We start from the raw sequence: 25,980 nt of genomic DNA, 5'->3' as shown, positions 1-25,980 counted from the left end.
GCAGACACGGCTACTGCAAGGTGAGAACCAAAGTCCCAACATGCTCGAGGGGTCCTGCGGGGCCCTGCGCTAACAGAGTTAACAAGATAAAGAATGAATCATCTTGGTTGTAGGAGAAACGTATCTGACACTAAGCGACAGGTAACATGTCCTCGATGGAGGGGAAGGGTGAGTAAAAGGAAACCAGGGAGATGAAAAGATAAAGAATCAGGCATTTCCTTCAACCAGGGGACTAGTTTGCACAGCAATCTCAAGAGTTTATCTACTGTCAGTTTTTAGTTTTGCCCAGTTCAAACCTGTGCTATGGTATAAATAAGCTTTAACAGTCTAAACCCAGTTTTGGAACTGCATGAATTTATGTTTTAAATAATTAAACACATAAGAATACAATAATTGGTATTTACTACAGCAACAGTATGATATCCATTTGGTTTCAGAAATTTAAAAGTATTATTCTTGGTCTTTTTCCGACTTTTGATTAGGGCTCTATGCAAGTAAGCAGTATAGTATATTCATTTCCAAGAGGCACTGTTAATATTCCGCTTGTGAGCACTGCAATTACTCTAATCACGCAGGCAGCTTGCAATATACCATTGATGCTCAAGCATTTTCAGAGGGATTATCCAATTTTCTGTCATGACATGATTCTTATCTTTTCAAGGGCAATACCACAGAAGCATGCACAAAGATTAAAACTTTCAAGTACTCTTTACAGACAACTGCCTAAGCTAGCCTTTAATATAGCTATCTTAGCATGAATATGAGTTGTATAGCTTTGAAACATAAATTATGGTACTAATATTGAAAAAGTTCAACAAATCTATTAAAAAATTAAACATCTGTTTGTTTTACTTCTGTTTCATTATAACTGGTCTGCAATAAAGCCTGTGCAAGGCTAATGGTAGAGGTATTTTGGTGGACTCCAGTTGTAGATGTAATCAAAGGTGTTTTGGTGACAGCAAAGGGGGTAATTTTGGGGGCTCCTTCAGTTTTATCTTTTAAGTGAGAATGTAGGGAAAAAGTAACACATCTGTGTAGTGCTGGCTGAGACCACCCCAGGCCAACCCTAAATAACCTCTAGGAATTTGGATGGAGAACTGGCAAAATCTCAGTTCCTGTGCTAGGGCATCTTGGGAGATGAGCTACCTCAAATGCTGAGATGTGGGCTGAGCCCACTATGTACCACCCTCCACGCTGCTTGGTGGCTGAGACTTTCAAGGGAAATCTGCTATAAAAACAGAAGTTGTCTAATCTGTGCTCAGGATTTGTGATATGTCCCCCCTGAGCTCCACCTGTGCACCCTGGGATGCTTGGAAAGGGACCAAGGAGCACAAGACTCCTGCAGATCGATCGCTTTGACACTGTGCCCACTTTTCCAGGCCATAATCTAAAGATCACTTTGAAAATATCTTTTCTTAGTTGGTTACAGCATTATTCAGGCTGTAATGATGGCCATGGAGCTTTAATTGCTCCCTAGGACCTTCTCCAGCATGAATAAAAACTGTTGCAGGGTGCTCCTCTTTGTTAAACTGTTCCATCAAATCAAGACAAAAAATATTATCTAGGAAACAAGGAGTTTGCATTAAATAGAATTCACATTTAGATCTACATCTGGTCCACAGAAATTGGTTGACTGGCATTGAAATTATTTCATCTTCTCTTTTGGACAAAACTCTTTGCTGAGACACATAATGTTGCATTATAAGTGCTGTGGTTCATATGTTGTTCAGACCATGTCCCATTGTTGACAGCTATTTTGTAAAGCAAGATACTTGCTCAAACTCTCAGTGGGAATTTTCAAGATTTATACAAAAAAATCCTCAAAATACACATGCCAGAAATTCACTAGTGTCTCATTCAGAAAATGTCTAATTAACAGTATCACTCTTTAAAGTTTTATATAATGCACAGAAACAAACAATACATATCCATGCCAAGATTACTTTAAATTTAAATGAGATCTAATTTGAACTGAATACACACTCAGAATCATAAATAGCAGCCATCCATGACGGTGCAGAAAAGCTAGGCATTTGTGGGATGCCTAGTGGGATGTTAACTGGTAGATTTGGTACTTTAGGGAGATTCACATTTGGTAGATTCACATTGGGCAGATTACTTGTTAAACTCCTGTGGAAGAAACAGACAGAAAGAAAAAATACCATAACAGTGACAATGCAGATGTAGCAGAAGCACATGACACTTATAAACAAATCTGCAAAGTTCACAGCAGGACGACAGTTAAAAAACTAAAGCAAAACATTTCAGAAAGAAGCATGAGTATGGAAGCTTAAGTGTACTGGGTTTGCAGTCTGCAATAAAAAGGAAGTTATTTAAAACAAAAAAACCAAAACAAACAGAATGGGAAGAAGAATCACAAAGTAGCAAATTAATGGAGTACTCAAACACCTACAGAAAATAACTCCATCTTAAGTCCTGATACCATTTCAAAGTGCAGAAAGCAGCCTTTCCTTGGAAAAATCTCTCTTGTAAGGAAGCAAGCCGCAGTTCTTACACAGGCTGTCTGGATGCAAGAGCTAAACTAAGAGACCTGCTAGAGAATTTGGATTCAAAATAATAAAAAGAGTTTGAAATTCCAGCCCTGCAGAAGTCCATAAGAGTTCTTCTGACACCATATTCAGTTGAGTTGCTATTTCACTCCAAAATCTCTCTGTTTATCTTATACTCTACAAATAACAGAGATGTGCTAATTTGGAGCAACCCAACAGTGAACCACAAGGTTCTTCCCAAGTCAAGTCTCATGCCCTGAGCCTGCCCTTTCATTCCTGGGTCCTGCTCTACATGTGCACTGTGAATTAATTGCCTTTAATAAATCCAGGACTGCTATGTGAATGTTTCTTGGCTGGAAATGGGCCATGGGTTGATTAAGACATTCAAAGGTTAATTTAAGAAGCATGTGTAGTTGGGCATCACGACTTCAAGAAATATTTTCAGACATGCAACTGTCATGCAAAAGGAGATCTTTTAAAAGTGGGCGAGTGTATTAATTTAATGTGATGTACTCTCCTGAAACAATGTGTGGTGTAACAGCACTGCATGCTCAAAGTTTGCAAAACACCCTGATGTATTTTAGTGTGGTAGGTCTCTAGTGGTTATACTTGGTCTAATTATATTTTAATAAGTATCTCATTGCAGTTATATTTTACATACAAAATAAAAATGTCATGCGATTTGGGAATCAGAAGCCAGTTTCAGAACTGCATCTTCTGCCTTAATCTAGTAATACCTACATGGCACATTGGGACACAACCCATAGGTGTTTTACAGTCCCATTTGAAGAACAAAACCAGATGCTTTGACATCGTTTTCACCAGATCATTATTTGGGCTCAGAGAAAATGGAATCAGGATTTCAGCTTCGCCCTGCACTGCTGAAGCTACTGGAAGCTTTTTCATCGATGTGCATGGACACGGCTTCACCATTGAACTTCCCTGCTCCCAGTGACCGCGCCAGGAGGTGCCACCTCAGGAGGTCTCTCCCATTCCCCTGGAAGAAATCAGTTACTGGTCCTGGCAGCACTATCTGGACTCTTGGAAAACTATCAAATTATGCAATATATCTTTCAAGGAATATAAAAATCTTAGCAACTTCCTTAAGCTGTATTTTGAACTCTGTTTCTTAATGCAAGTTCTACATATCAGAAACCAAAGCAATGGAATTGAGCTGGCTGTACTGAACAAGTGTTTCCTAATGCAACAGAAGATTTGAAACACATCTCTGCAAGAGCTCAGCTTGTCATTGATGGCAAGTCTTAGGGAATAGATTTTATCTTCATTCCTCATTCTCCCGTTGTGAATAAAGTCCCCTGTTGTGGAGAAAAACCACAATCCAAAATATTTTTCTAGTAAAAAAATATTAAAAAATTGTATGTTTTTATTTTCTTTTGTATTTATGATTCTTAGTAGATTTCACTTCACGCTATCTGCTTGTTGTCTTTGTTTGTCAGTAAGCAGATATGAGAATTTACTAATGTAACAAAGCCGTCCATTGTTTCCATTCATACTGTATCTGCTATTAAGATTATATGATTACTGAATGAGACATAGACTCCATAGTGATTGAGAGATTGTTAAATCTTCAGAAATGGCAGTGCATGTGGTTAGATACTGATATGGAATAAATAAAGAAATAGCAAGAGGTGGACAACATATAAATGTATAAGGAAAAGCAACTTAAATAACTTAGCCAGATGGTAAATACATAAATCAGAGGACCTTTGGTTTTAATATTAAAATTCAAGAAGTGACAGTGTTATATTAATAAAAACACTGTATTAATAAAATATGACTTCTAGAGTAAACAGTATACTATATTCACAAGGAAACATATTTCTTTTATACAACACATTATTTTGCTGATGCAAGGATATGTTGCAAGAATAAGTTAGTACTCTTAAAACAAAACAAAACAGCAAAATAATGGAGTATATTATGTTAACATACAGTAACTAATTTAAAAAATATTCTCCTGAATTGACATGCACAATTTCGCAGGTTCAACTGATCTAATTATCTGACTAACAGTTGCAGTGAGACCTGTAAAAAATGATTAATATTACCAACAAATGTTCCAGCCTGCAGTTGCTCAGACCATAAAAACTACAGGTCCAAGATGAGAAACTGTTTCTAGAAGCCAGCCATGCCTGTTTAATATAGATGGCTAAATATAACCTCAGCCATCAGGCAGGGAATGTGGGCATTTGCATCAACAAGATGAGGGCTGTCTGATTTAAGACGACTCGGCTTCAGGACTGGATCCTGATATGTTTGATAAAAGACGCACGCTCTGGAGCTGTACTGCTTGTTTTCTTGGCTTCTTCTGATTCAGCCCCAGTTGTGTCTGGCGCTTGCGTAAATGGGTTTCACCTGGACTGTCTGCTGGGAAATTCTCACTGCAAAAAGACTGGCAACATACCCCTGTACAACATCCCAGCGCTCACACTGTCCTGGAGCACCGATCACAGAAAACAAGCCCAATTGCACAGGGTCTGCTCCTGTAGAGCTGCCCTGGTACTGAAAGGAGGACACAAAAATCACAACATTTTTATGAGACCTTTGTCCATACTTAAATGCTCACTTCCTCTGGGATGCCTACATTGATTTAGTGATGGAAGATGCAAATGTCTCCTTCTTCCATCGCTATAAGCATTTACTACCTTACTGCCTAGGCTGAGCAAATGCTCAAGAGCAAATCTTTTCATAAAAGCCGTGATGTGAAGCAAAGACCTTGATAGTGAAGCAGGCAGTCAAATCTGTGCTCTTCCTGTGACTGACACCCAGAATAGTAACAAAAATACTCATTTTCATTACAATGGTGCTTCTTCTAAGGGGGAGCATTTTTCACTAGCGCTCTGTAGCAGTACAACCTTATAAAATGATTGGTATAATCATACTGTTCAATTGCTTACATTTATATTAATGATACATTTAGAAATAGTTTGCAGAGGGTTAGTGAGCAATTAATAGATGCTAAAGCCAGGACTACAGTGTGGTAGAGACAGCCATAGGTCAATGAGTAATGTCCTAGTTAAGTGATTGAAATTGGTTATCATTGCACCAGCTTTAGCATTTGTTCAAAAAGATCTTTTAACACAGACACACACACAGAGACACACACACACACACACACACACACACATGTACGTGTCTGCTGGCTGCAAGAAAAATCAGCGTTCTCTGAGAAGCTAGCATGAGAAAAAAAACACTGCAAACCCTACTTTTCCAAGACCTCTCAACTCACCAGAGAACAGACCTACTCCGTATCCCCCGTATGTGGATGACTGTGCAAAGGACAAGTGTTCCACATTTCTCTGCGTGGATTCATACAAGCGCACCAGCTGCTCTAGCTATAGGGCACGGACCCCCTGCAAATTCAGCAGCTCTGCAGAGGCAGATTACATAGCCCTCATGAGCACATTACAGCGATGCTTTTTCCCCCCATGTTTTCACTACTTAACCGTATCTCTCTCACTGTTTGTGATTTCTATACCTAACTCCTTGTAGCATAAGGTGCAGAGTATTCGGCAATGAAAATAGAAGAAATACAAGCTTGCAAACTGCCATCTGGTCAGGTTATGGAGGGCTACATATTTCAGCCTCAATTGCAAGCACAAGCATAGAGAAACCCTTTCGAAAGACTGTATGTTGTGGAATAATTTCTTCGTTAACAGGAGATAATGAGATTTCCTTCTCACAATTCACTGTAGAGATCCAAAGCAGAACAACAGTAAACTCGGTGGAACAGACAGTCACGATAATCTACCTTTTCTGGCCAACCTGAAGACCTTTCTTCAAAGCAGAGGAAAGCCATGAAAAAAACACACTGCAGTGTTCTCAGTTCCCAAAAAGCTCTGCTGGAGAGGCGGCAATGGAAGGCCATGGCTTGGATGAGAATCGGCTGGTCCAAACTATTTGAAAATCAAAGATCAAAAATTCAACTGTGCTGCAGTATGGATGTGTGGGGGTAGAAGAAGGTGGATACATGAGGGCAAATCAAAATAAGTCTCCGACCTGAGTTTTTCTGCAAGTTTGCTGTTGATCAGACAAAGAGGAGCAGGTGGTCTGCCCAGGAGGCAAAAGATTAAGATGCCTTAACATTTAGTTCTGAACAGCATATCCAAACTGTCATAAGATCCTAGGAACGACACCCCTCTTTTTCCTTACACAGTATGTGCCACCCTCTGTGAGCTCGCCGGTACCTTCCTTCGCCGAGTCGCATCGCGTTAAGCCAGCATTTGCAACTCGCACTTTTGTGAGACACAAGAACAAAATACCAACTAGTGAAAAAAAGAAACCCAGAGTGCATCTTTTCACCAGATGGACACAAGCTTCTTGTGAAAAGCACCCACTTTCCTGCTGGAAGAAATCTTTTAAATACCCAAGTCTGTAAGACACATAGTTCAGCCTGGGCTTTCGCTTGAAACTGCAATGCTCAAAGCACTCCCTAACTGAAACTCCAGAAGGAAATAACCATTACAAGATAACTAAGAAAAGATAACTATATTTTATAACTATCAAAGGTAACTTGAAAATTATACATAATGGCACATCCAGGGGTAAAACATTTTGACAGGCAAGTACCACAGTCAAGTACTTATGGACATCTACAGTTAAGCCACTGAAGTCATTACAAGCCAAAATTATGTCAGCTTCTGAGAAAAGAAAAAAGCAGAACAAATTGCTTATTGAGTACTTGACTGAGGCAGATAGGTACACAGAGTTCACTGCCTCTGTCTCGTAACAGACATGGAAATACAAACACATTCATTACTAAAGCAGAGCTCTGAAACTAAAGTGAACATTAACTTCAAAGTGCAATTCTGCTTGAAGGAGTGGCAGTAAAAATGGCATTCTCCTACTCGAAAGATCTATTTCTTGTATGTTTTCTGGGTCACATCTGCTTATTTGAAACAGGATTTTTTAGGATTTTTAATCCTGTTAGCCTGCAGACCAAAGACAGCAAATGGAAAGTGAGAGAGGCTTCTGAACGCCAGCCACTTAACCCCACTCAAAACAGAGGGGATGTTCAGGTGTCAAGAAAAGGCCTGAGATTTGGCAGGCAGAATCCTTATGAATGTTGAGGATGCACAAGAAAGAAAGGAAAAAACCTGGGTTCTCAGACTCCAGGTTGCATATGGGAAGCTGGCTGCCGAACAAAATCTCTTTTCCTTGTAAACGGAACATATTTGGTGTGAAAATCCCTGAAAGACCACACGTTCTTTTATACTGCAACCTCCAAGAGTGCAGTGCCACTTAACTTCGCCTAGAGGATCACAAAAAAGCAGGGAAAATAGTCTCTTCAGAGGTCACCTGGTCCCAATCCCATCTGAGGGACTGTCAGACTCACGCTGTTCGCAAAGGGTTGTTCTTTCTCTTCTAATACCTTTATTAGAAGGAAAAGTCAGCTTTTTTCCTTCATAGGATCTTACTTGGCTTTTTTAGAGCAACCATGACAGGGTTCAGCAATGCTTCAAAACCTGTGAAATAACAACAGTAATCCAAAGCACACGCCACAATTTTATAATTCACCAGCTCTTTGGGTTTCTCTCGGGCTACCAATTTCTTGCTGGTAAATTCCTAGTTCTCCAAATTTAATAACTGATTCTGCTTGAATCACCTCGCCCGTGTTTCACTATGGTTTCTGCACGCCTAATCCTGCAGGCAAGGGAGCTGGGACCCAGCAGAGCTGCGTGGGGACACGGGGACACATGCAGCCACCAGCCGTGGGGCTGATGCGAGAAGCACAACGCCGCACTGTCCCTCCACAGGGTGGGCGGAAAAAATGAGTATTGAGAAGAACAAGTACAGCAATGACTCACACAGGTTATAGGGCTGGCCTGAACACAGTGAAGCCAGTTTTTTTTTGTTCTGAAAAGGAGCTACTTGAGTTCAAAAGCAGCACTGGAAAAGGCCTTTTAGAATGGGATCCAAAAAGCCATGCCAGCTAAGATGGTTTTCACATTCCATGCTTACACGTCCAAAGGCACACAGTTCAAACTGAGGCAGCAACGTATTTCAAAAAGCAAATACCATTTCCCTCATTAACTTGAAAACCCTGAAAAGATCAGGCCTTCTATTTTTAGCATTAAACTAGAAAATCTAAAGCACTTTCTGCATGTCCAGTCTAATGTTTGGTAATTCATCTCTGTATGAATCTCCATCCATTTGCACCCAAATTCCGATTGTATCAAAGGAGGTTTCCTTACTTTACTGGCTCCCATGACTCCCGCTCAAAGCCCCTGTGAATTGACTGTGCAATTGAGGACTCCATCAGATCGACATATCTAACAACAAGTGGAGCAAACAGGTCTTGGAGGTGTTTGTGGAATTTTCCATTGCACAAATTATCTAGAATAGATAAATAAAAGTATAGTAAGACACTACTGTTACTAAAAGCTCTGTAACAATCCGCAGCGTGGCACTTCATTACATAACGAAATTTGTCAGTCAACAGGAAGAAACTTCAAAAACATAAAAGGAGCTGGCATCAGGCACCAATGTGCACGACAAAGACAGCAGGAATGGCTTCTTACTCCAAACAAATAAACAGACAACAAATCTTTTCCATTAAAGTCAAACTTACAAACACATTATTACTTCCTGTGAATAAAAGGGTTGTAAGAAATACAGCATGGAAAACATCATGGCTTTAGCAGGTAGGAGAATCATGGTTACTCACGACCATGATGCTGGAAATTGCTCTCTCAGGATGAGTCCCTGGCTTTTTCATGTGGTTGTAGCAATCTAACCGGGGCCCTGGGCTGGGACCTAACCCAAGGCAATGCCAATTCTGCCACCAGCTCCCCGGTGAGCAGCAGGACCCCGCCGCCAGAGTGCCAGATCCCCAAGGGCTTTGAAGGCATGGGCTCATGTGCTTTGGAGAAGCACAGTTCTTCTGAATTACTCTCGCTTTCATTTATTTTAATTGAAATAATTTCCTGTCTCCTATGAAGTCTTTTAAAGCAGGGACTGGTTTACTCCATGTTAAATCAATGCAGTACACACATATAAAATGATACACACATTTAATGACAGTGAGATAGAGTACCTAATTCCCTGCTTATTAGGCAGCCATTACCAAGAAATGTGAGAAGATGAAGCAAAACAGAAGTTCAGCTTCTCCCCTTTGGCTGAGGCATTTGATTTAAGGGAAGTCTGTGTGCTTTTTTTTTTCAGTGGAAATGGAACAAAATCAAGCTGATGCTAAGAGTATGTACTGTAAATCTCTACCCATCTCAGTTCTCTGTGCAGTATGGAGAGGCTGAAAGTATTATCAGTAACCTGAGCTGCCCACTGAAAAAAGAGATGATCAAAATACAATACATACAGTCACTACGGAGGGAATCGTTTAGAAGCTGAAAGAGTGGAAAGCTGTCCCAGGTGTCTGGGGGTTGCACCTCTAACGCAGCATCCATATCCACTGCAAACAGTGACAGGAAGGTCTCCGCGTGCTCAACCATTAAGTCTGACCACCAAGCAAAGGCCTTCAGAGTTGGTAGAAAAAGACAATAAAGAAGTATATTAGTTTTAACAAAGCACAGGGAAAGATGTTAAGCCACACATCTCAAAAAAAAAAAAAAGTGCATCCCATGGAAACTACTTTTATTGTAAAGAGAACAGTGCTTTAGAGTGCTGGCCTGCACAGACAGTGCTAATCACAGGAATTAGGCACTGCTATTTTAATAAAAAGGTTTCTTAAAGAGGATCTGTTCAGATCTCCACTGTAAAAGCACACAGCTGTAACATGGCAGAGAAGGTTTCATCTGTTCAATTTACAATAAATGACTTCATTAATCTTTAATTATGCTAATTATCAGAAAAATCATCTAGTTCTTATTCTAAAGTACAGAAATTTGGGAGTTTCTTCACTATGCTTGTGGGTTTTCTGCTGTACTTTTCAACAGTTTAAATTTATTTGGTTTGACTACTCCTATTCGTCTTGAAAAACTAGAAGCGTAAGATATTAAAATCTGTCCTAAATCACTCACACTCTGCTTTAGAAATATTTCAAGCATCACCAGTAAAAGTTATTACAGCACTGTTCATTTTACATGGTTAGCTATACACATCCATAGAAACACACTACCACCTTTATAATGCTACTGAGTAGGAAATCAATTACAAAGCTCTATTATCAACATGCCAAGATAAAAAAAAATCTACGGCAAGCCTGTATTTTCACAGAGGCAGGAAAAAAAGTTATCTAAACTTGAAAACCAAAAAATACCAGTGAAGTAACTCATTCTCATGCACATGGGTCCTTAAAAGTCACTGTGCGGGCTCTCTGACGTGACATTCACATCATACACAGCTCAGATGTGAATGCTGCAAATGCATGCATGCGTGTTTAGTAATCACTTCTGGCTGGGAACATGCAATATGAGAAGTGCTGTCGTTAGGACCATGTGCTGTCATTTTGAAGTGACAGGAAATTACTCAGTGACTTAAAGGATCTAAGAAACAGCTTTCCGGCACTTTGAAAGAAAAAGAAACCTCTAGCATAGGCACAAGGCTGGAGATGAAACGGAAAAGACTGAGGATAGATGAATCGGTTCGAAGAGGAATTGCCGGTCAGGGAGGCGGATTTTTTTGCAGATTTTAGCAGACATGAACAAGCAGAATGGACTTTCGCTTTCTCAGGGTTCAGTTTTGATTAATCAATGAAGAACTGCACTGATGTGCAGAGCACAACTCCAGCTGCTGGTTCCCTTGGCCATGGCGAGGGAGCAGCGCCCCAAAACCAGGTCACTGCCATGGACCCCTTTAATTCTTCCTATTTTGGCCTGACTCCTCAGCTGCCAGTGACATTGGCAGGGGGTCTTTGGGACTATTTCCACTCCTTCATTCCCCCAAAGTATAAAGCAGACCGACATTGCCCTGCCATTATTCCATGACTTGATGTAAAATTGGTGTGAAGACATGGATAGGTTGGACATGGCACTGGGCATTATGTGCCCAGAGAACATCCAGGATGTATAATAACCAAAATAACCAAATAACACTCAAACTAATCTTAGTATTGGGACTATGCTGACATGGGAATGAAGATGGGGATGTGGTGGGCTGTGCCATGAGGGTTCCCAGAGGCAGGCTGGGCAAACGCTGTGCCCGGAGCAGCAAAACCAGCAGCTTACTGTGTCCCTGTGGTCATGGCACGGTGACAAGGTGGCTACACTGGGCTCCTTCATCTGCAAACTGCCCCCAGACCCAGGCACATGGAGGAAGCTGGTGGGCACCGCTGCAGCAACACCAGCTCTGGGTGCTTGGAAAGCTCAGGGACAGTGGTGATGGTGACCCTGGGTGTCTGCAGAGTCATTACTCTGGAAAAGCCAAAACTGAAGCGAGGGAGCCCAGAGGGTTGAGCATGGGTGGCAATGCTCTTCAGTTCTTCCTCCCATGTCTGGTGCTAGTGTCCAACTGAGCGTGTGGCCAGATGCCTGGGACTGTTGACTTGGGAAGTGTCACACCACCACAAAACCACTCAGGAACTGAAAACACCAAGACCCAAGTCTGCTCCTGATACCTGCTCAAACCTTCTCCCCAAAGTTCAAGTGGGAAATGAGCTGATGAGCATCCTCTTAACCTACCAACGCTCGTCTATGGTTTTCAAGGAGGGTGCTGGGGCTGTCCGTGCACTGACGTGGTTTCTCTGGCTGTGCCTCTGCCTGCCAAGAGCCCGCCATGCTGTGTGCCCATCGGGTACTGCCCGCAGGGCTGCGGGCAAAGAGACGTCACCTCGAAAGACCAACAGCAACTGACATTTTTGGGGGAGGGAAAAGAGGGAAGGCCAAAGAATATGTTCTGCAGCAAATCCCAACATAAACGCTTCAGAGTCCTGCAATAAAAACCTGTGTCCACAAAAAAGGAAAAAAAAAAGCTATTCTTAAGAGAAATTATGAAGAAAAGCATGTGATCATTTGTGGAAAAAAAAAAAAAATGCCCAAACCAGTCAGCTTCCCTTTTGCTGGAAAAGTCAAATTTTAGCTCCGTAAGTCTCTATGTCAGGATCCTCAACTTCCTTTTCCCTAGTTTCAGTGAACAGAACCTTCCTGTGGTGGGAGTGGTAACACCACACTTTGAAAATCTCCTTCAAGATGGTAACATTTCATTTATTTACCATCTACTTACCTGCTTTGCTCAAAACACAATGTAAAGGAGAAAAAAAAAAAGTGTGCTTTCTAGCCAAACACACCTATTATTGTATATTTTACACATGGATACACATGTATATATGTATGACCTCAAGGAGTCAAAATACATATATACATATACACATACGTATACATAGAGAGAGAAAACACAAGTTTTAAAATAGGTGAATGCCATCGTCTCTGGCATTTGTCATCAGTCATCCAGAGGAAGGGAAAGGGAGGTGGGAGACATCTGATGGGAGAGATGACACAATGACAGAGACCTCCCGCTCTCACAGATTACAGACGTAGGCGCATGGTTTCTGCTGCATCTCTGCCTGCACTGGTTTGTTTCTCTCTTATGGGTAAGAAAAACCCAACTGACTAGGCACAGTACTTCTGTTGTAACATTTTTTGAACATCTTTCATGCTCTGAGTATTATTTTCTGGGTTCTCATTAGCGAGTCTGCCTGGATGTCCATGTGGAGGAAAAAAAAGGGGCATGTTTTAATTGCAAAAACTGTTGGCTTTTAGCAAATTAATGCATTTCTTCAGTAAGTGGTGCAATTTAACTTTCTGCTGAACACTTGAGGTAGAGTGAAGAGTTGCATCTTGCAGGTTGAACCTTCTCCAGGTGAATGGACAACATGTCCAAAAAAACCTCACCCGGAATAATTTGAAAAAAAAACCCCAAGTGCAACACCTCAGCAATTCTCATTGCACAGTGTGACCGTAACATGGCTACAATGCATAATAAAAATCAGTGATAAACCACCCCGCCTCTTCTCTCTCTTCCTTTGGGTGCAATTCAAAGTGTGCGGAGAGCTGGCCAACTGCCTGTATGCTGCTGAAATGTCACAGCCACCCTCAGGACAGGGACTCGATAACGTACCCACAGCATGCTGGGCTTCTGGAGAGAGATGAATTTCACCCTTCCAGGTCACCATTCAGAAGAAGAGACCGGGATGCCTCCTATCCATGTTGGCATTAACCTTCTGTCTCTGATCAAAACCTTGTGATAACAAAAGATGCTGGAGAACGGTCTTGAGTCTTCCTCCTGGTGAGGATCTTGGCAGTGTGGCTGGCTGAAGGCGACCAGCCCCAGAACCACTTCCTTCAGAAGTCTACTATTTTCAAAATAACCTGCATTTTAAAAACAGCTCCTTCCTGCCTGGTTGTACATCCAGCCTGTGCTGGTGATGAGTGGAATAAAACACTCGTTATCCTTGGACAGCTTATCGTAGCTCGCGTGCAAGTGCAGCGCTGTCGAGCACCCCCTCGCTTTTGTAAAAATGAAGTTTATTTCACTCTTCACCCCATATATTCTCTCTCTACATATAAATACTGTATATCCAGTACAAGGCACATACAGACAAAACCAGAGGAAGACCACTACCATTCTAGGCACTCGTGTAGTACTTAGTCCATCTCCACCACAGTGGTACTAGAGGTTGGGTGAATGCAAAACGACAGAGGTAACAACAGGCTGAGGAGAGAGTCCAGGCAGGTAGGGTTGTGTTGGGATGTAACTGCAGCGCTCGTAAAAGATACCCATTGCTACATGCATGGACCAGACTACTATGCCACATTTACCCTCCTGTGTCAGGCTACCAGCTCTGCAAGCAGCCGACTCGAAGTTGCTGTTATTCAGTATAAAGTTACGGAAGCGAGGGCAACCCGGGTAAAATCCCAGTAGGAAACATGGCACTGAGAGGGCATGCACGAAATATGACAGGAGTGACTCGTTTCATTCAGTTTAGTCACATACCTCTTTCCCCTGCCAGGATCATCCAAGATTGAATGAACAGTAGAAAAACAGGGAGGAAATTTAAATATGCAAGCAGGCATTAGTTGGGTGTTGTGGATTGTTGTGTATTATTAATAAGTTAATAAGTTAAATTATACCGCAAATTCAATATATACTGGAATGATTTTTAGGTGATTGTGAAATTATTTATTAAATGTTCTTAATGCAAAATATAGTGAGTATATATATATCTATATATATAAAAATGGGAAGGAAAAGAGAAAATAGTGAATGAGTGTTACATTACCTACAGTCATAAACAATAACTGTTCACTCTGAATTTCAAAACTATTAACTTTTCAATATGTATCCAAGAGCACTGGATTTACAGAGAACTCAGGGCTCAATCCTGCAAATACTTACACACATACACAACGTCACTTGCTTGGGCAGAAATGTCCCAATGTGCTGAGAGCAGGACTATAGACGGCAACGTCAGCTGTCTGCGGGTTCAAGTGTTTCCAGGATCAAGCCTCATGATTTTCTGGTCTATATTTGACTATGCCATGGTTTCAGTGGTTTTAAAACATGAATCTTTTCATCAAAGTGGTTTGAAGAGTTAAGAGTAGTTGTATTAAGCCTTAGATAACCCAAATAGTGAGTAACAGAGAGTAATTCATCCTAACCTCTGTGACTAGTAATTGAGGTATTCCCAATAAGCCAAGACAGAAGATGCCAACAGGAAACCAGGTGAGTTAATCATGTACCGTAGGGACCCAGGGAAACCCCTGGAAACAACCTGAATGCTCAGAAAGGGACAAAAAAAAAAAGAATTTCTTTGTTTTGCGGTGATTTTCCTTGCTCCAGCTCTGGCCAGCAGAAGCGGTAAGCTGCTCCAGGGACCTCGCTAATGCTGTCTGGAGGCACAAACACACGACATTATTTGGAAATATGACCTTTCAGAAGAGCGGACAGGTTTTCTCTTGTATGTAGTTGGTGGTGAATACATTTGGCCAGATTCAGCTCCTGCTGGTGCTGTACGAAAGGCTGCAGAGTGACGTAGAGGAGAGCAGAACTTTGAACTCCTCCTTTCGCCACCCCCTCCCCTCTGCAAAAGCAATCTTCCTGAACTGCACTTTGCCTTCATTGCACTCGAGCACCATTATTTCAGAATACTTCTGGCTTTTCAAGAAGATAACCCCGCACCAGTTGGAAGACACCACACATATAGAGAAAGCCCCCAGCAAACCACCGGAGCCTGCTGGAGACCTGGGGGACACGACCTCGCAGGGCAGCGCTGCTCACCTCCGCATGGTGTTCTTCGTTCTGCTGTAGGACTTCAATTACCAACTCTGCCAGACGTATTGTGTCTTCTAACTTTTTAGCTGGTGTGACTAACCGGCCTACATTTTCTGTAGTACAAGAACTCAAGTTAAAAGGGAGGCAGAATGAAAAGCTAGACGTACAGTAAGTTATTTTAGATGTTTTTTTTTAAAAAAAATCCCATAATATTCTACAGCTTTAAAGATCTTTTCATGCATATGTTAAATGCTTATATAATTAGTACTAAGCAAACCAGAAAGCCACATTCGTTATTATACTATGAAAATACAGTGCTCCAGCTCCAAATTTCACAATACTGTCAGAGTTGTTTAGCTTTATGGTGAGATGGTGACACTTTATCAGCTCAAATAAGAACATCACATTCCCTAAAGACAGCATCTGGCCGCTAATATGTGAACAATATGTATCCTTGAATGTAGATGATGCTATTATAGAAATCACATCTATATTATTTTAAAATTCTTTTAACGAGATCAATTTAAACAAATCTGTCTGCACTTTTAATAAATTGTCAGACTTAAGCAATTTAAATGTCACCTGCTACTGAAAGCAAAAATTGCAGGTCTGCCTTGCTCCAGGATTTAACTCCACAAGGGTCAAGGATTTATGCATGCTGGAGGGAGTGGAAAGTGGTAAACACCACTAGGTGCTCATAGGTGAGATTTATATGGGAAAAGAGATGCAACTTTACAGCAAAAACCCCGCAAACAAACCAAAGAGTTTAAATCCTGGAGCCTGGGGTGTTCAGCTATATTGAACTATTTTGCAGCATTTTCTGAAGACTTTAAAAATAATTGAATTAGATTATTCTAGGTAATTTATATTGTGAATAGCTTATTAAACATTTGAGGTGCTAACAATCTGGAACATTTGGAGTATTTCACTAGACATAATATAGAGAAAAGTAAAATAATCACATTTTAATCGAACGACAGCTTCCACGGAGCTGGCTGAGTGCAAGCGAGGAGGTTTCTGTGAGCTGACACCGTCTCATTTCCCTGAGGAGCACAAAGTCTTACTGCAATGCTGGCCCTGAGGAGATCTGCTCCTCGGGGATGCATCTATGTTGTGGCATGTCACCACGTTAACCACAGAACTGTCACTCTGGTTCATGACCAGGCACCAATCCCAGCTCTTGAGTGCAGCTACGGCAAAGAACGGCGTCGCACTTGGGCAGCTACACCAGCCCAGTCCTACCTCTGCACTGACGTATATTTTGTCCTCTCCATGACATCAAAGCCAGAGAATTCCTAAATGGGTGAAATACCAGAAACCAAATAGCCAAACTGATCTGCAATAAGCAGTGCACAACAGACTATATGTGCCCAACGCAGCAAAATGCTAGCAGTGTGTGCATTGAAGCTCCGTTACCAGCAGCCACCCCAGGATTTCCAAAGGAGCCCAGCTCAGCCAGCAGCTCGGGTCCTGCCAACACGCAAGGTGCTGGCTGCGCATCTTGCTCCAGCCTTCTGCACACGCTAGTTTTCTGCTAGTGTTTAGGTGTTCTTTACTGCTGGGTTGTGGCTGCACGCAGATGACACTGCTCCGCTCTCCTGGCTCACCCGGAGAGAAGTCCCTGCCTTGCTGAAGGCTTGGTGAACTTCGAGGACTTAATTATCCACATCAAAATCTTGCCTGCTCCTGGTTTTCCCTGAATACCTGTTTACGGGTAACAAATTTCCCAGGAAAAGGAAAGCCATATTTTTCAGAATGGCCACATTTGAGTGGCTGAGGTTGGTCTTCAGCGGAGCTCAGCAAGCTGAAATCTGGCATTGCAGGCGCTCGGCTCAGCTAAGAGATGCAACATGGTAAAGCACCATGCAAATGAACTCTAAATTATTGCTGATTTATGCCTTGGGGGTTTTCTTTTCCACTTTCCCTTTAATTTCTTGTATCAATGGAAACAAACAAAGAAAAAATCCAGGTTTCCCTCAATATAATTTATTGGGCAAATAATGAAACTGGAGAACTACTGGTTAACTCCTCATTCTCTCTCACTGGCTACAAGAAGGAGAAATCTCTTCCTTTTGAGCAAAAGTAGTCCGAAGACATGGCTTTTAGTAAGTTCTGGTTGTTTCTGCACCTCTGAAGCCAAAGGGAAGCTTTTCTATTGATCAGAGCAGAATCAGGCCCATTCTCATTTGCAACACTGATCTGCTCTCAAATACAACTAAAAGACAAAAGTGTTAATAAGAACAACTGCTCAGAGATGCTGTCTTTAAAGAAAATATTGATGCTTATACAACTTTGGCAGCCAGCAGATGTCAATCTTAATTTTTTTTCTTCTTATTTTAAATATTTCCCTGGTTAAGTTACTATACATCAGAATATTCTGCTAAGATAGCTGGAGCACTGACAGTTACATGAAACGTATACGATATACTTATCAAACATTTCATCCAACATCATGTAAAGCTCATACATATTTATAGTTTTCATGCAAAATGTTATGCAACAACAATGTTATTTTGTGCTGACGTTGATATTTGAAAATGTTGCATATGTCAGACATTGCTAGACAAAAAAATGTGGACATTTTGAAATAAATGCTACCTCTAAATTTCTAAAACCTACCACATCGCGCTAGGTATTTTGTATAAAGCTGCACATGAGAACTAGCTTTCTATTACTACACAAGCAACTGCTAGACTAGAAAACCACTGAATAAAAGGAAGGAAGACTATTACAGTACTTGGCGGCTGTTTGGCCATGCCTTTGAGCATGTGATTTATCATGTTAGTCTGCGTTTGAGGAGATGATGGTGGCCCAGCCGGTGGCTTAGGCTTGGACGGACGGGCTGCTTGTGCATGACGGAGAGAGACGCCAAAAGTAAAGAGACAAATGACTTCATAAACAGTGACAAAGAGATGGAAACTTCAAAAGGAACATAAGCAGAAATGATCAAACACAAATGGAATAAGCTGCTGGGTTTCTGCTTATCGGTACTTCAAGTATTACACGGTAATGACACCATTCGACAACACGTATTCTAGAAGTCAGCAGATTCCAACATCCTACGGGACTGTGCAATCAGAAAGCTAAAAATTCAGCACAAGTATGAAACTGCACTTCATGCAGCCACATGAGGAAACTGAATTAGGGTAATTCAGTTAAAACTCTGGAATTTAGACAAGGTGAACTAAAAAAGACCACTTTAAGTCAGCGCCCCAGTGCTTAGGTACATTTAGCAATAGAATAATGAGCCACAGGAATTAATTGCTTTGCAAATATCAATTACACATTTTCGAATTAAACGTCACTGTTGGTTAAAGGAAGCTATAAAATATTCTTGTGCAATTTAAACATGTAAAAAAATCTGTCACTTAAAAATGTGTGGTTCCTGATCGTTTCCAGCTCATTTAATTATTTTCAACTTGGAATTCTACTGGCTTTTATATTCTGGGTTGAATCATATATAAAAACTTGCCAGCTCTATCAAATATGTTACTTGCTATTCCAAATGTTAGAATACTGCAATCAGGACTTGACCCATCTGTCATATAGTTTACAATATCAGCACAGGAAAAATTCAAAGAAAATAGCCTTTCCTTTTACATACACCCAGAGAATAAATTATATACTGTGAATATTTTAACACAATAGTTTCTATTCCATTTAATACCAGGTTTTAGAAGCATTGTGACTATTTTTAATAATGCCATTTGCAAGGAATCTGGCATATTTATCTGGACATTCTATTGCCAAAAGTCCTTGCCATTTTGCTTGCATTTTCCAGTAGGGGAAAAAAAAAGTCGGTTGGCTTGTGCAAAGTAGATTTCTGATTGCTTTCATTTCTCACAGAACTATAACACTTATCAAAGTATAATAAAGAATATTCGAGTAAACTGTTAGTTAAAGAGTATGAGTTAGGTTGATTCGCCTCTCCATGCACAGAGATATACATACATACACAAACACACATACAATGCGCTTGTGCGCACACGCACACAGATTTTTAGTCTTTTAAGGTAAGTAATGATTTAATTCAGACTCTTAGATTCAAGCTACTGGTTAATGGCTTTTTGTTGTTGTTGTTTTCTGGTAACAGAAAAAGAGAATCTATTTGTTCATCTCTGGAGTCATTCTGATCCTTGTTCAATGTTTACCAAGGGTGGCTTTGTCTCCAGAAACAAACCTCTTAGCCTCAAGTGACAAAAATAACCGCTTTTTGGGTATTGGCCTTGATGACTTTCACTCTAATTTAAAACATAAGCGAGAATTCAATTTAACTACTCACTGATGGGTCCTGAGCTCCACACATAGATGCAGGAAGAATATTTTACTGCTCAACACTGTGGAGGGTAGTTTGTGCCTAGGTCCCTGCATGGAAGGGACCGTGGGGAGAGGAGACCGCACATCTCCTCCCACCCACATCTGGCAGCTGTGTGGTGGGACCCCATTGCCACTCAGGGGAGTCCTTTAGGCTCCAAAGTTGGGGGAGACAAAGAGAAAGAGCTCCTCCTAGGAGCAACAAAGCCAGGGAAAACTGCACCCCAGAACTGCATCCCACCATGCCTCTCAACTTTGCGACCCTTAAATGTGTGTCCTGCCCCTGCATCCCAACAAGCTACTCAAGGACAAATAGATTTCAGACTTCGCAGACATCCAGACCCCACAGTGTTGAATGGGCCTGACTTGTGCGAGTGTTTTCTGTCCTAGGCAAGAGTCATTAGCAGAGAGGGAAGAGGAGGAAGAGGCAAGAGATTCAGCAGCGCAGACACTTCACGAATTGTGTACAAAACAGCTTGGAGGAGGTTCTGGCTGTGCAGTTGTCAGCACAGTGTCCCAGGTGGCTTTTCCTTTGTTGGGAGACCTTCGAGAGATCCCCCTGGCACCTCACCCCTGCTCCTGGCACTCCCCACCGCCACCGGCTCTTGGAAACAAGCTTCCACAAGGGATTACAGCAGGTTAGACAACAAATTATTGAGGTAATTTTGATCTGGCCAAAACTGCACAAATATTCAGGTCTTTTGTTTGTTTAAATTTTTTAGACCTAAATGCAGGGCTTTTACACAATGGCTGCAAAACAACCTGGAGCTGAAGGAGAAGAGAGGAAGAGGTCTCTCCCTTCTTCCGGGCACTGAACACCTCGTGAGCCCTGACCCACACTTCTCTTTGTTGTCTCTTTATTGCAAGAAAATGTAAAAGATTAAGGTTTGGCTAAGCAAAGTGATTAATTTAATTCATGAATTCAAACAGAAATGGGTCTGTGACTGCAATGTTCCATAAGGCACTGGATTTTAAACACTTCTCTGGGTCCAGGTCTCGGAGATGATACGTGAGGTCCCTTTCACGGGGTGTCTCGGCTCCTGCGAGGGAGATGAGTAAGGCTGGAAGGGTTTTACGGCACTTGCCAGCAATCAGCTGCAACGTGTGTGGCAGGTTTTGTTTCACTTTGGCTTTTCTTTCTTTCCTGTCCTTTCCCTCTCTAATCCCTCACCACAGCCAGTTTGGCACCAGAAATGCTCCCGTATTCATTGCTCACGTGTGTCAGATGGATAAGATTTAAACTCCTCCATCACTGAAATCAGGGGCAGGAGCAGCTTCTTCCTCACTAACAACCTAGCAAAATGCTTTCCCGGACAAACTTCTGCCAAAGGTTTTTAAGCTTCTGCAAGATACAAATAAAATACTTGCAGCAACTCAAATTACTTGGCAGATTCTGGGGTTGTGCTTGCAATAAGCTTCAGCCTGCAATGAGTATTACAGGTGTATCATAATAGAAAATCTGTGCTACTTTGGGTATGCATATTGCATAAAATTAATTGTCTGTGACTATATGGACTGGAGAATTTTCAAACAACATATTTCTCACTCAGCACCATGATTTCTGCTAGATGGGCTACTAACACATCAGTGAGAATAAAACTTGCAATAGGAGATGTGTATTACTGACTTTCCATATTTTTTAAAAGCGTAGCCATTGACTCAAATATCTCCTTGTAATAATTAAAAATATACAATCTCTGCCAAAGGTTTTGGTATATGAGTGTTATGTGTGTGTTTATTTGCGAGCCAGTAATGAAAATGATAAAGAGTTGCTGTTCTCAAGATAACTATCAAGAATAATGGACTCAGCCTGAGGATGAGACAAAGCAATCTTTTATTATATTAGTGAAATGAATTGGCGTGTTTCTGAAAGGGATTTCACTGATATTTTATCTTTCAAAATAAGATGTGTTATCTTAAAAGTGAGAAAAATTAATAGATTTTTTTTTTCAATGCAGAAAGACTCTAATTCAGCTGTTAAAACTCAACGTACTGAGAGGAGAACTGATCTCCTGACTTTCTGATGGTTATTCAGCCTAGTGAGGAATTTCTGCATATTTGAATTGTATCTCATGCCTCAGGCAGCAAGTTGCTCTGCAGTGGGTAAGCAGCTTGTAGAAAGATAACGGCGCAGTGCAGATCTTAATGATTTCTGAATCTCTCGTAATAACTTTGATACTGCTTTTAACACTGCCTTCGAAAGGCCAAGATGAAATCTTCATTAAATACAGCTGAATGCTACTTCAAGGAATGAAACAAATAAAGCAGCAGTTCAGCAGCACACAAGTACAGGTTGTAGTCATTCCTGAGCTAAAGTGCATGATTTATTAATGACTTTAGTCTCTACTTTTGCATACAAAGACTGATGTTTTCATACATTTTGCATCCGTATTCATCTGGGGAATGCTTTTTTTTTTGTTTGTTTTAAGCATTGTGGTTTATCACAAATGCTGGCAGTGATTGCCTAGGGGCGGCTGGGCTGACAAATCACACAGGACCTCTCTTTGTCTTGGACCAGGTTAATCAACAGGCAGCTCAGTCCCTGGTCCTTCAGCGCACTCGCTCAGAGTTACGGGTATGTGCACAGAGCTTCCCAGGCTGAGATCGAGAAACAGGGAAGGCAAGGGATGTAAAGTGAGCATGAGGACCATTACAAGGACTAGTACGAGCATCTTGAAAAATACCACTGCTTCTTTCACAACCTGCTGTATCGCTCTCATCTAAACCCGACCTCTTCTGCACCTGCTTCCCCAGCTGAGGACACTTTCCATGCCTGCTGGGGTGAGCGCTATGTGCAAGATGCTCCACGGCCAGTGCCAGCAGAGGCTGATGCAACCGAAGCCACCGCGCTCGGTCCGTCTCCCGCGGGTGCACCCGGGTCCCAGCCCAAGGCAGGCACCTGAGAGATGTGTGTCTGACTGGGATTTGGCTTTGCACCCACCGTCGCACCACCACTGGCTGCATTTTCAAGGGAAGTCAGGCTTCCCCACCAGATCTGGGGAGTGCTGCGCACACTGGCGATGCAGCACGGTGAGATGATGTGCCTCTGGAGCCTCGCTTCTCTGGACAGGCACTGGGGAAGCTGCGGGACACGCAAAAACTGGCATTTTTAGATAGCCCAAGAGTAGCTGATTTTCCTAGGTGACAGAGCAATAGGACTTCAGTGGGTCTGTCTGCTCTCCAGTTACTTTCCCCATCACTGTGCCGCTCTGGCACTGAGCAGCAAGGCAAGAGCTGCCTCCATCCCCACATCTCCTCCACTTCTCACCTCTGTGCACCAACTCAGCAGTACCAGGAGAAGCCTCTCTTTACAGAGACCAAAATCAAATCACAATATGAGAAATACTCAGTCTGAAAACTAATTAAAAAAAAGAGTCTTATACTAAATCGAAGTCACTGCCAAACTGACAACCTTGGCACCAGCTCTAACACTGCCTGTACCCAACTCCAGTAGTGCAAAGTGGCACTTGTGTTCATGGGACACCACAATGCCATGGCACTCCAAAACAGTGCAGCACATTTCACACATCCTGTGCTTAAGGGATGGAGAAGTTATTCTTTTCTAAAGTAACGATGGATTCCCAACTTATATAAATAAGCAGACGAATGCTTATTAAAAGGTTGCACTTATTAATCTGAGTGTTAGTAGTTTTGTCTGATTAATAATTAAAACAAGTCATTCATCTTTAATTGTTTTAGCATAATGTTCTGTTTAATGTTCTATTTAAAATCAATATTTTTAAAGCAAGGCAAGAGACTACATGCTTTTTAGGAAAAAGGACATCAAAGGGTGACATTTGTGTCTTTAAGAAGCTGTTTTCAGTATCTTATTTTTATTCTTGCTTCTGGCAAAATACATAAAAAGTCAGGCCAAAACTCAGTCACTTTTGACTCCACTTAAGCTGAGGAACTGATTTCAAGTTGAGTCCTGCTGACCTTGCCTGAAAATTTTTCATTTAAGATAACAGGAGATTTGTGGGCATGAAATGGCAGAGTCACAACTACTCACACCGAGAAGCAGGAGGTTTATTTTTAAATGAGCGGGGCCATAGAAACATCCTTCTGAATTTCTAAACTCTAAGCATGTGATGAGCCACTGGCAGTGAGCGCGATGCTCAGCACATTCATCGCCTGCGCTCACTTTGATCCACTGCAGTTAATGGTAATAGCTGGGATTGTTCTATGTGCTATTTGTTCATTTGCACCTCTCATGGCTGAAGGGAAAAATTATTCTCCATTTTCTAAATACTTATTGCTATTCAAAATTATTTTTAGTCTCATGCAATCGCTTTAAATCCGGGGCCAAATTTGAGTTGCGGAGACTTGGGGAAGCCAGGTCAGAACCTGGCCTAGCCTCTTGTGTTGCTTTTTAAAAGAAATTTCCCTTTGCAAACAGAGCTGAAATCAACCCTTTTTTTTTTTTTTTTTTCTTTTACCCCACAATACAGAACAATCTACTCACAAAAAGAAATGAACAGTTCAGATTTCAAGGACTGTCGCACTAGGACTCCGGAATACAACAGAAACGAGAACAGGGGCTGCAGAGCTCCACCGGCCCTTCAGAAGAGACGGGCACTTGAGCTGAGCCTTTGCCTTGGTACATGTCACCACAGGTCATAAACAAGAGACAAACATGACTTCTGTCCCACCAGATTGTTTGTTACACATTAACAAAAAAATAGAAAACAAAAAGAATTAAGAACCCAGTCCTCCCATCAGGGCATAAAACAGAGGATATGAAAAACCAAAAATGAACGTTAGTTTAGTTGTAAATGTGTCTGTTAGGTGTGTTAAATTAATGGCCAAATCACCAACATTTTTTCACTCCAAATCAGCTGCAGCTCTTTGGAACACAAGAAACCTCTTTACAAAGGCTAGACTCCTCTAAAACTGTCTCTTAAGAAGATACTATATTGCTATAAGGTATTTCTAATCTACACTCTATTCTAAGGAAGAAAGGAAAGGAGATTACATAGACAGCACAAATTAACTCCTTAAGTATTAATGCATCTCCATTTTCAGCCTGAAGGAGTACATATCTTAAGGAGCTATGAAAAAAGAAAAACAAAATAAATATAACTCAACAGTCCTAGCAGTTTATAATGCATATACAATTGTTCACCTGCGTCCTTTTGATTCTCTATATGAAAGAGAGAAAGCGACAAGGAGAGAAAAGAGAGAAACAAGAACAGATATGCAGGATTAATGAGCAAGTGGACCGCACAGCCCCCCAGTTATGTGTGATATATGACATTTGAAAAGAAGAAAAGTTACCCCGTCTCGCCCCCCACCCCCCAAAGCATGGGGTTACCAAAAGAAGCTCCTTTCACAGAGGTGAAAGAAAACGCTGCACAAATAGAAAAACCAGAGAGGGAGAGCTCTGAGGACACCAAGGGGATCTCCAAGTGACAGCGGGGCTGGGACGTCCCCTCCAGAGCTCGGTGCAAAGGAGTCAGTAAAAAAATCGAGGAGAGCGAGTAAAGCGCATCCTTCCGCTCGAGAGCTAACAGACAGGAGACACGTAAGATCTGATGTACAGAGAAAGGACAGCCTTATACGATCTTATACACAGGACTGGGTAAAGATCTTATCCGCGGGCAAAGGGATGGCTTTTTCCAAGTGTCCTTTATCTGACCTCTAGCTCACTTCTCCCCGATGTAGCTGCTACCTTTTGATTGTGTACCAGTGACAAGCACTTTACAAATTGGGGTTACACAGAAGCAAAGTAAAAATGCATTCAGGTCACGGACATAAAGAAGAACTGAAAAAACTTACAGACGATCTGAGTTTAATCACAAACAGATGAGTTAATTGTCTAACCTGGTTTAGGCTGATAAAAAGTGACTGGACTTCTCACACTGGGTTTCACAGACAGAAGCAACAGACAAGCCAATGCTAAAAGACTTGAAGCAAGGAGAGTGAGTTGGTTTGGATCTGGACTTTCTTGAGGTAATGAAAACAGAAAGAGTGA

General features: G+C 41.5%; 1 protein-coding gene across 2 annotated transcripts in view; it reads right to left on the bottom strand.

The window, feature by feature from the left end:
• The window catches only part of CADPS (calcium dependent secretion activator), a gene marked incomplete at its 5' end in the record, with an annotated part of 214,825 nt that overhangs the window by 41,558 nt on the left and 147,287 nt on the right, over positions 1–25,980 (bottom strand). The window contains 4 exons of one of the 2 annotated variants that reach the window (XM_082059905.1): positions 1,984–2,130; positions 8,726–8,867; positions 9,847–10,003; positions 15,702–15,808. In XM_082059905.1, coding sequence (XP_081916031.1) covers positions 1,984–2,130; positions 8,726–8,867; positions 9,847–10,003; positions 15,702–15,808 — 553 coding nt within the window. The remainder of the gene's footprint in view (positions 1–1,983; positions 2,131–8,725; positions 8,868–9,846; positions 10,004–15,701; positions 15,809–25,980) is intronic. The other variant, XM_082059906.1, reaches the window with a different exon arrangement.

The sequence above is a fragment of the Streptopelia decaocto genome (assembly GCF_964273445.1).
Source record: "Streptopelia decaocto genome assembly, chromosome: 8".
Taxonomy (NCBI): domain Eukaryota; kingdom Metazoa; phylum Chordata; class Aves; order Columbiformes; family Columbidae; genus Streptopelia; species Streptopelia decaocto.
The sequence above is the reverse complement of the archived record's forward strand: the minus strand, read 5'-3'. Positions and strand labels throughout refer to the sequence as shown.